Source organism: Temnothorax curvispinosus, unplaced genomic scaffold (assembly GCF_003070985.1).
Source record: "Temnothorax curvispinosus isolate PA1 unplaced genomic scaffold, ASM307098v1 QBEX01012135.1, whole genome shotgun sequence".
In the NCBI taxonomy this organism is placed as follows: domain Eukaryota; kingdom Metazoa; phylum Arthropoda; class Insecta; order Hymenoptera; family Formicidae; genus Temnothorax; species Temnothorax curvispinosus.
Window position 1 is genome coordinate 295069 of NW_020221915.1, and position 11146 is coordinate 306214.

Consider the following 11146-nt stretch of genomic DNA (forward strand, 5'->3'; position numbering starts at 1 on the left):
TATAAGGAATTGCAGAACTTGTAGAAATAAACCGTGTTAAATTTTATTTTTATCAATTTCTTCAGCACGACTTATGTCACTTGGCACGGCGCTTTTTTAAAAAGCTGCGTCCGAAAAATAGAGTGAAAAACGATAAGAGCCAGCAGCCAGCAGATAAGAGCAGAGAAGTGAATGGAGAAAACCCGCTCCCACCGTCTCTCTCTCTCTTGCGAGATAAAGGCCGGACACTCGCGGAGGAAGTGGAGGAAAAAACGCCGGCATAAATTGTATAAATTAAGACGTCGAGAGCAGCGAAGACCACGTCTCGTCGACGCGGTCGGTCGCAGTCGTCGCTTGAAAATCGCGGGTGACCTGCGCCCGGGTAAAATCAATGAGAGCGTACGGCGACGAGACTGAGGGGAGTGACGGGACGAGTGCTGACGGTAGCGCGACTCCTCCACCGTGCGACGACACCAACGAGCGCGTCGTGGGTGCCGCTGCCGCCGCCGCCGCCGCTTGGTCCGGCCCGTCCGGCTTGCTACGTCGTACCCTCGGCACCGTTCTCCGCGGCGTGTACGAGCCGCTCGCACGTCATCGGCACCGCGCGGAGTGTCATGTAAGTGCACGTGGCGGCGAGATGCCGTCCGGCTGCGAGGACATGGATCTCTGCACCGACAAGGTCCTCTCCAAGGGCAGGATCCTGCAGGAGCTCACGAAGGCCGTCAAACTGGTGAGCGACACCGGACACCCGGCTCCCCGGCGGCCTCCCCTCCGACGCCGCGCACCGCCTTCCTGGTTCCTGTGTAGCATTACACGCTTTACGTCTTTTACGCACGCTCGTTGCTCTGTACTGTCGAATTGTGCAACGGCGGCTCATTGCGCACCTTTCCCTTCTCTCGAAAAAGCATGGGTATATCTCCCGCAGCACGAGAAACCGATATGAGTTACGATCAGTCGTGCGTCTTGGACGCTTATGCATGCAGAAAAGAAAACAGTGGGGAATGGGACGGTTGTAATCTCGGTGAGTTCGACCTCGGACGCTTATAGACGCGTGGAGAAGTGTGTCTTTTACGACTCTTACGTCAGTTGTCAATCGCGGTCTCGTGCGAACGGCTATAGAGAGTACTTTCGCGTGACTACGGCGAGAGGCACCGGAGTTCGAACTCGTCGACTTTGCACCGGTCCGTGCAAGCCTGTCATTCCTGACCTACTGTCAGTCGCTTAAATTCTTCCTATCGGGAAGATAAACGTGGAGATTATTTTACCACGCTCGAGATCGGAGCTGTCGATATAATCATGTTGGTTTTTGTCTTCGAATCTCCGAATCTGGAATCAGGAGCCAAGATTTCGATTTCGTCGAGATAGGAGCAACAATTGCAGTCTCAGCCTCGCGCGGTCTACTTTGGCAGCGTATCGCCGTTGCTTGTTGCATGTGTCGCATGTTTTTTGTTTTTACGCAGGCTTTCTCACGAGTCGTTTGGTCGTGCGACGAACAGCCCGAAATAAAGTGCGCACGCATGCTACAAAATTATTATAATTTCCGTAACGTTTAGCAGCATCTCTAACTCGGAACGTTTCGAGATTCGTTAAATCCGCCTGCTGTCCCGGTTTGATTAGCTTTAGAAACGCATGGTTCACGTGGATTTTCGTTACTTTATTTTGGAAAGTGCGACAAAAACAAGAACGAGAAAAAGAGCTCATCAAAGAATCCGTCGAGAGCTAAAAAAGAAGAATTCGCGAGTCAACAAGCGGACGCGAAGTTTCAATTTCGTTTCAGTGACGTTTCTCTTCGCACGTTGTGCACGTGAAGAGGGAGAAATCGGAGTATACATGTTCAAAGGTGATATAACATATATATATTCGTGACGTTGTGACCTGCTCGTGGGTTAATCGCGACGCAGCGGGGCTCCAAATCGAACGCTCGCACACAAACGCGGACGAGCGCTCGTTCGCAACGTGTGAACGCGGTATCTCTCGATGTCGCCCCGACGCATGTACCTTTGAACGCGAAATTTCTTCGCCTGGCGAAGAGGCGAGAGGCCTCGTTCGTTTCGCTTTTCTGCTCGGTATGCGACGAGGCCGCGGGTCGCGACGTGTGCCGAGGAGTGTCCAGTGTCCAGGAGTGTGAGTCACTTTCGCTGAAATCGACTGGCCGCGCGCTGACATCTCTCATTGACAGCCGCGCGGATGTGCGTTGTTACGGGACAGCTGATAAAGGCTCCGTCCTTTTTACCCGAGCTCCCTTTTGTCGCGTGTCCTTTTCACTCCGCGAGATTATTGATCGCGCGCTCATTTCATTCTTGTTTCGTGCTAAAAACCTCGTGTCGCTAAAAAAAGGACAGATCTAAAATTGACTCCTATTACAGTTTTGGACCACTTCTGGGTTGCGTCGGTAAAAGTGAGGCGAATGGTGGTAGCTAAAAGTGGGTGTGCTCGTTTGAAAGTAAAAGCATGAAGTAAAAGCATATTTTATGTTTCGCGTATACGCAATAACCCTTTGTTTTCACCACAAAGAATTTTGTGTTTGCGAGGAGAGAATCTATATGTCTCTGTAAACTTTATATGTCTATTGAAAATATTAATATTCGAGATTCATTAATGTTTCAACCGTATTCTTGGTGCTTCGGCTTAATACATTTTCATTTTGTGATACATACATTTCTGTATCGATGACAGTAACACGTACATGTCTTGAACAGGTCTACGCCCAAAGTCTCTATGGTACGGTGGTCCTGGACGGTGATTCCTGGCTGGTTTACTGGCTGGATCGTGCGCTACGCCACGGACTTCGTGTAGAGAGACATGGATATTGGGGCACAGCTAGAGAGCTTAGTCATCAGGACACGGTTGTGGTCATACACGCGTTGCAGAGTGTATTAACTTCTATAGGAAAAGGTATGCTTTGATATCTCGTCGCAGGAACAATGTATCGAACAATGGCTTCACGTCTGCACTTTTTGCTGTTTAATCTCTTTGATTAAAATGCACTGCAATAGAAGTATAATCATGACTTTATCTTATCGTAAAGCTATATTGAACAGATTAAAAGCGATTTATGCCTTACTATAATTAAATCATGTGTTTTTACGTTATAGAAGTAAATATCACATATAATTATATTGCTTAATTCATTATTTAAAATTATTTGACTTGGAAAAATGTTTGTGATAAATTTTAGAGTTTATCACAGAATTTTAAGCATCTTTATTTGGGAGTATACATTTGTCTACTTATAAAAATGCATCTAAACATAAGTATACTTCATTATAATTTTTTAAAATTAATATTCTTGAATTTTATATGCAGGTCGAGCATGGCTCTACCACACTCTAAGCGAAGGCAGTTTTGAGAGCTATCTGGCCTGTTTACTGCGAGACACGAAAACATTAAAGAAACAGTACTTTCCACACGCACTCGTGAGAGATGCTGATAAGACCAATCAATTGGTTAATCTTCTTGCCGGTTTGGAAAACGTGTCCTTCACATTGCAATTGGTACGTTATATCGATGTGATGAATAACAACTTATAAATAGTCTACAAAATATTTAGCACTTTCACGCAGAACCGAATCAAGTTTCTCTCTCTCTCTTTCTCTGTTTAACGTTTAGCATGTCGCATTATTTTTATTCCATTATCCCTGTGCAGATACTAATATCACCCCCTGGTTACACTTATCGCGCTAATGAATAACATCAATCACATAACAAGAGTCACACACTTATATCCAGTTTGATAAATTGTTGTATTTAAAGTTGTAAAGGGCAAGAGTTTATCATATCATTTTATTTGCGAGTACACACTTTATTTTGTACGGCACTACATATCGCTTAGTTTGCTTATTCATGGAAAATTTCAGCATAATACCGCTAGAAAAAAAAAAGATATTTACTCGGAATTATCTGAAGTTGTTAGATTAATATGAAGTTGATAACTGCATGATATACCGTGTAATAAAACTAATACTGTGTTATATAAAATTGTATAGGATGTGACATATCTGGACATTTGCAACTACATGCCACAGAGGCCTATGAGCGTAAATCCGTCTGGAACAGTCTTATCGTTGCATCTAAGATCTTCTAGCGTTTCATCGAGCCTAGCTTCTCCAGGCGACAGTGGCGTTGCATTCGATAGTGACATGGATATTGCAAACGAAACTGATGGAAGCAGTTACAAAGAGGTAAGATGTAGATTGAGTCAAAATTGTGCAGAAAAAAAACTTCATAAACGTCGAATAATACACTACAATATATGAATTTCAACAGGAGGATTATCCAATGGATGATATTCCTAAATATCGGAATAATAGGTACAAGACGATTATCAACAATCGCATGGAGGACAATAAGAATTTTGGATCTAGTGATTCAAGCGAGGACGGTAAAACGCCGACACAATCACCGGCGATTACTAAATTTCAAGCTGCTATGATGACAAAAAATGATATAGTTAATCAGAATGTAACGCGAAAGCTGGATGACAATGAAATAAATTGCTCTAGTTTAGAAACTCTTAAAGACTACGAATTCTACAACAAGAGTCTGGGTGAGACAAAATTGGATAAAACGAACAAAATTGATAATGGCGTAAAAGATTTCAGTAAGAGAAGCCCCTACTACAGCGACAGTCCTGCTTATAGCTTTAAGAAGAACGTAGATCCTCGTAATTCTTATCTAATAAATAACGATACGAATCTATTAGAGCTGAGCATGACAATCTCTGACTGTGACAACATGGATGCGCCTTATGGCATTCTGAACACGATCAATATGACCGACACCAGCATTCTATCTTCCTCCAGTTCAGAAGGCATTGTACAACGTAGGCAGCGCAAAAAGAAGCGGGGCGAAAGCAAGAAGCGAGTCAGCTTTCACGAAGATATTCTGAAAACAATGAAGCTGGAAGATGACGAGAATTTTGCCGATTTCTCCATGAGTTTCTTGCTGCCTAGTTCCGTTCTAAAGAGGGACGCTCAGAAAGGCAGATACAGTTGGTGCGCGCACGGAGATTCGCCGTATATGCAGAAGAACATGAATTCCGGCAGGAATGTGCACTCGGACTGCTACTCGTTCTCGTCGTCATCGTCGAGCGCCTTCGACGGCGATGGAACCGATAAGGAGTTGTCGAAACTGTGTATCGACATGCCGTGTCAGCGCAATTGCAGGTGCAATTGCAATTTATCGTTGTCGGAGCGCGGAGCGCCGGAGGGTCAAGAGGATCCGGGCAAGAGTCTGAGGCCTAAGATGGAAATAGAATTGGGAGAGAATGAGGCCCAGGAAGCCTACATCGTCGAAAAGGCGTACGGTAACATCGTCGAGGATCCACCATCTAAGCTGGAGATGCCGCAGTCGGTGAATCCGAAGAAATATGCCAGTTCGAACGATTGGTCGGACGCGGACAGCGTGACATCCGAGTTGGATGAACGCAAGAGTAATCGACACTTGGTCTCACCGTCGAAGAAACGCAATATGACGGCGATACTAACGGGTGAGAGTAGCAGTAAGCTTTTGGCGCCGCCTTTGCGTCAGGCACCGTCGAAGACGTCGTTACTGAGCAGATTTCTAAAATCGATCACCGAGAGAAAGTTCGAGGTGAAGAAGAACAAGAAATCACCGAAGACGAATACTTTATACATCAAAGGAATCAAGATGAGCTACGATTCTTTCAAAGATTTTAACGATAATCTCGATAAAGAGATCCAAGAGAACGTGGCTGCCGAGAAGCAGGAATTCAGCGGCGAGAAAGTAAGCCTAAAGCTACGTGAACTTTTCAAGAGACATATCTATCGTGACAAAACGGAGGAGCTATATAAAGTATACAAAGTGCGAAGTTCGTACATGACAAATGGCGAGAGCAAGCCGATGATCGCGTTATTGACGGACAAAACGCTATATCTAACTAGTTCGAAAATGGACCATTCGTATAGTAATCAGTTCGTTATTCCTTATAATGAACTAGATGTTATTATGGTAAGAAATGTTTAAATAACTGTACTTATTTCCCTTGACTGATGCATGTACTTTGCTAATCGATATATATTTGTTTCATACATATACAGATCGGCCCGAATGCACAGAGTATTTTAATTTCCAACGCCGATTGCGAAATGCAATATCTATTTTCCACTGGCAGCTCGCAAACTACCTCAGAATTAATCGGCCACTTAGAGATGGCCATGAGACGATCGCCGACAAAACCAAAGCTTCCTGCTGTTAAAGAACTGAATTACGAAGATATGCACATTCTGAGGAATTCAATTCTTACTGATACAGCCGTGCATCCCGTACGTAAATCTATTTTTAAAAATTGTGAAAGCGTATTCTTGTTCTTTGAAAAATTTCTCAAAATAAATTAGAAAAGAAATTCTAAGGAAGAGTCATTCTTCATCACACAACTTTTGAAATATTAATACAGAATATTCCTTTTTTTTTATTGTTGTTTTATATGTTGTTATTTGTGCATTATTATAGAATCTACTTTTAATGTTCTATTGTTTTCATAGGATGAGAAAATAGAACATTACAGTCTTATTTATATGGAAGACGAACATATTTCGCCGCCTAGTACCCCGTGTGGGCCAATGAAAGAGGGCGATCTCATGTTCCGGCCACATACTTACCAGCACTTGCATCCGAACGCACCCACGAATCCCTGGGAAGCCGGCTATTTCGTTCTGAAAGGCGGAGTGGTTTATATGTTCACGGATTCGAATCAACGGCTTCCCAAGCGTGCTATACCGTTAAAAGGCGGCTTATGCCAAGGTTGCAGAAGGATTCCCAATTCTCATCGACCACACACTTTCGAAATACTGCTGAAGCCCAACAAGTCGTACCAATTTGCTGCCCCGGATGAATACGTTGCTTCTGAATGGTTACAGAGCTTCGTTCAGAGCGCATCGGGTCTATTCGATAGTACGGAAAAGAGAGAGCCATTACCTTGCACCCTTGTCACGACTACGAAACACTTAGTGGCGATGAAAGAGGTCCATCCCGGCACGCAGAGAGGCCAAACACTCTCGTGCGCTTCCATCAAGGATCTAGCGGCATTTAGAGTGCCGTTGGTACAACAATCGTGGTGTATACTGGTAAATATATACTAATCAAGCGTAAAACATGCATAGACTGTTAATTCCATGTCTTTTCACTGAATGGAGTTTGCCAATAAAACTTATGATATGTCTGCAGGAATTCGCATGTCGGGAGGTGCACGAAAGTAGCGGTGATTGGGTCATATACTTCACGAATTATATTGAGCTCTGTGCTTTTAAAGAGGTCTTGGAGACATTGTGGACAGACGCAAACTTGGTAGGATATATCTCGCAAGCGGTGCATCGCGCAATGTTATATGCAAGTGCTAACATAGTCTCTCAATTTTTACAGGGTGAGTTTCCTATTGCAACACTTCCACCGGAGGATAAATTACAGCGACGTTGCTCGGATGCCAGCAGGGACTTGGAACACGCCTGGCGGTACTTGCTGCCACCAGCTTTAGAATAAATGGAAACTGTACCGGTAGACAATATATACACCGTCATTTGAGAAATTATTTTATCATATTGCCATAAAAGAGATTCATAAAATATAACATAAAGCAAAACTCTCGTAACAACGCATGCGAATATCCAGATAACTATATCTGAGAATTCGAACACTAATATACGTATGCCAAAGATATAAACTGCTTACAACATAATATGAATCTTATTTGCTTCTGTTACAAATTTAAATGCCATGTATCTATCTTACTAGAACAATTGATGTTATTTTATGGCTTATACGTAGAATCATAGATATCCTTATTGGGGCTGATTTATGGCATAATATGATAAATTTCTAATTTCAAGATACAAATATATGCGCAATATAATCTTGTTATATTGCGGTGTTGATGAGAGATTGATAATTATCTTGCATATAAGATGTAAGTTGCCTCAAACGTATAGATAACTATTTAAGGAAATCGCAAAACGGTGCATTATCTTTCTTGTAGCGTAAACCACCATAATAATCTACTATTAATTTATAATGACGCAGAGTGTAATATAATGATAATTGATAACTGTGAGGCATTATTGATTACTATATGAATGTCTATATATTCACATGTATTGAAGAGATGAACCAGTATGCATTTGAATACGCACGATTGATATTAAAGTAGATATTTATCGTCCGAGATAATATTATAGAATTCAGAATCACTTAAAGCAGCTTTGACAAAAAATAATAGTACTTTATAAATCACTTTTTAAATTAGGTATATGATTTAACATTCCTGCTGCTATTTATAAATTATAAATCGATTTTACTTTTAGTGCCACGACTTTCTACATATCATCTTGTGGTATGTCCTAAAGTCGTAAAATTTTAGTCTTTCAATTTTTTAAATGTACAAGTGAAATATGAGCATAATAATTGTATTATATGCATTACGTATTAATTTAATTTAATATAATATAATATTAAATTAGTTCTCAAATATAGGTTGTATCAACTTATGTTGCGTCATACGTTGTATTAACATTTTTTAATAATTGTTATTTTATGTAATAATAGCGAATTAAAGTTACACAAAGATTATACCAAAATGATTATAAATAATTTACGCTTCGAAAATTGGTTATTTTAAATACGCTTATACATTATGATATAAAAGATGCGATATATAACTGCGATATATAAGAAAAGCTGTACATGGAAATGAATTTTATTTGTGATATAATAATAACACATATACATATATCGATATCGTTAACGGGAATAAGATATTTGTTATGATCTTTTTAAGTTATAATTTTGTGTTACCAAAGCTACATGAACGGATGCATTCCGAATATTCTTGTGAATAAATATTTAAGTTCTGCATTATTTCATGTAGCTCTGTACGTGATTGTGATATGCTGTTAAGTAATAAATGTCAGCTGTTGTTAAGTTCATGAGATCCCTATGTGAGTTTTATGTAAATTAAATGAACAAGTACCGCGCGGAGATAAAATCGGTTTTATATGTTAGTGCTGTGTGAAAAGTATGCGGAGTTAAATTTTCTACAAGTTAGAGCCAGCATGTTTTAAACATTATATCCGTATACCTTTCACATACACAGAAAATTCTGTATCACCATACACAACTTGCAAGTTATGATAAATAGAAAATTAATAAAAGTATATAAAGAAAATTTGTTTGAATGAACAATTTTTATTTTGTTCACCTTTTTACATTACGTGGAAGTACGATACATTTTGAAAAGAGAATAAAGCACCCTAATCGAATTCATAATTTATATATGTTTCAGTAGCAGCAGATATTTAAAATCTTTTACTTTATATATTTTTATTTTGTACCATATTCTTAATTCTATATCTTCATTTCTATATCTATACATTTCATGCATTATTTAAGAGGTTTGGAAGTTCTTAATAATATGATACTTTTTTCCTAATTATATAATAAGTAGTATAATATAGTTTTGCAAAGGTAATTAATGAAATAATTTGAATAAGTGTAAATTTTAATAGACACGATGAAAAAAAATACTAAACATATAAACTTATGTACTGTATTAACGATCGGATATCTTACATTCACAAATGTAACAGATGTTCAATAATTTGCTACCCTATTAACAGGAATTGCGAATTACACAGGTACAGTATGGCTTCTTGCTCTTCTAGACTCTTTTACCTTTTCTACATTAACATTCGGAAACTGTTCTTTCACAGCTTCAAGATCCAGATTCGGGAATTTTCTCATTAACATTGCGACACGATTATTGTCACGTCTGAAAAAAAGAATTATTTTTTTTTAATAAAAATGAATAGATTGAGAGACATATCACGGTGCGCGCATATGCGTTAAGCGAATAGAAAAGACAATTGTTACGAACGTTATTGCTCTGCGTTTCTTATTCCAAAGTTGCTCCCTGTACAAGCGTAAAAACTTTCGAGTCGCGTATCCGCCATAGCCAAACATGTGCAACTTATGCCATTTCGTGTTTACGAACTTTGGGATGCTATGCTGCCTCATTCGGTAATAAAACCTTAAACCTGAAAATAGGTTTAAAAAAAAGTCAATATTATTTTACTTTTACATCCATTATAACTTTTTTTCTAGGAGAGTAAACTCCTTTTTTAACTCTTAAATATATATGACAAGCTATTATTACATAAATTGCACGGATTTTATACCTAAGATATTGTAGACCAGTTTTCCAGGACGCTCTCCTGTCTCTCCAGTCTCGAGCAAGTGATACGCTCTGTTTCTTTCGCGAACGACTGACTCCAAGTTACTCATGCTGTCCTGAACTTTGTCCAAACGTTCGGGATTCGGGAAGATCTCGAATGCTCTATTGCACGCATTTTCCATGGTCATAAGCATGTTACGTTCCTTCAATAACACGTACCTACATTTAAACAGATTAATCCATAAGACATCTAAAGAAAGTTGATAAACAAGCAACTCAGGACAAACAAATCTCACCATAACTTATGCAAGTCGGAATTGCTCTTCAACCTCAATTCATCCTTCTTCCAAGACCGACCCACTCGCACCTCGTTCTTTCCCCAATTTTTCGGATCGTCAAAGAATTCCATCAAGTCACGGCGTCCCGATGTAAGATGTATAAACGCGCAGTGCAAAGCTGGAGCGCTGTAAAAGAAAACACATGAAAAAATCGTTCGAGACTTCAATCTTCATTCTTATCGCTATTATTAAAGCAACTCTTGGCGCCGAACACGTGCTCCAGTTTCACTTGTCTCACAACATCCTATTTACTGTCAACAAAGATGCCACGTATTATCGCTAAGTGTGCGGTAACAATTCCGCAAATCTCGAGTGTCAAACGATAAAGGATCGTTCGGCAAATAATTCGTATGTCATACGAGGACTGGAGAATTACATTACACGGCGAAAATATTTTTAACATTCTTAACAAAGAAGGGAAATTGCACTCCGGACCGGACGAAGTAACACAGGATACGAGTGTCGCAGCTCGAGATGGATGCGAGATACGAACCTGCGGAGAAACGCATGTTTGGCAGGAGCGATGACACCCGGGGCCAAAGACAGATTCGTGAACAGTTTTGTTATGCCGTTCATGCTCGTGCCGGCCTGCACGGCCTTTATAAGCGCCGCCATCTTCTCCGCACTGCTCTCTCCCTCTCTGTCGCTT

At 40.3% G+C, this 11146-nt stretch overlaps 2 protein-coding genes across 2 annotated transcripts; one reads left to right on the forward strand and one right to left on the reverse strand.

Moving 5' to 3' along the window:
• The first annotated feature begins 316 nt into the window (after positions 1-316).
• LOC112462248 (pleckstrin homology domain-containing family M member 2) lies at positions 317-9154 on the forward strand. The gene is made up of 9 exons (XM_025027916.1): positions 317-709; positions 2679-2874; positions 3286-3473; positions 3966-4160; positions 4246-5949; positions 6039-6263; positions 6483-7064; positions 7165-7284; positions 7360-9154. Exons 1-9 carry the CDS (start codon positions 371-373, stop codon positions 7474-7476), a joined length of 3666 nt encoding a protein of 1221 aa, XP_024883684.1. The 5' UTR covers positions 317-370; the 3' UTR covers positions 7477-9154.
• A 310-nt stretch (positions 9155-9464) lies between these two features.
• Positions 9465-11140, reverse strand: LOC112462249 (39S ribosomal protein L47, mitochondrial). Its single transcript, XM_025027917.1, has 5 exons — positions 10991-11140; positions 10456-10623; positions 10164-10378; positions 9863-10022; positions 9465-9757 (listed from the first exon to the last, which is right to left on the reverse strand). The coding sequence occupies exons 1-5, from the start codon at positions 11110-11112 to the stop codon at positions 9616-9618; spliced, it is 807 nt and encodes a 268-aa protein (XP_024883685.1). The 5' UTR covers positions 11113-11140; the 3' UTR covers positions 9465-9615.
• Positions 11141-11146: the final 6 nt, after the last annotated feature.

What these genes read in the sequence shown, in the direction of transcription:
- LOC112462248 (XM_025027916.1), top strand. Translation starts at nt 371, where the DNA reads ATGAGAGCGTACGGCGACGAGACTGAGGGGAGTGACGGGACGAGTGCT. An exon ending in ATGAACTAGATGTTATTATG is followed by an intron (nt 5,950 to 6,038) that starts GTAAGAAATGTT and finishes ATACATATACAG; the next exon opens with ATCGGCCCGAATGCACAGAG. An exon ending in CTGATACAGCCGTGCATCCC is followed by an intron (nt 6,264 to 6,482) that starts GTACGTAAATCT and finishes TTGTTTTCATAG; the next exon opens with GATGAGAAAATAGAACATTA.
- LOC112462249 (XM_025027917.1), bottom strand. Translation starts at nt 11,112, where the DNA reads ATGGCGGCGCTTATAAAGGCCGTGCAGGCCGGCACGAGCATGAACGGC. An exon ending in ACTGGTCTACAATATCTTAG is followed by an intron (nt 10,023 to 10,163) that starts GTATAAAATCCG and finishes ACCTATTTTCAG; the next exon opens with GTTTAAGGTTTTATTACCGA. An exon ending in AAGAAACGCAGAGCAATAAC is followed by an intron (nt 9,758 to 9,862) that starts GTTCGTAACAAT and finishes TCTTTTTTTCAG; the next exon opens with ACGTGACAATAATCGTGTCG.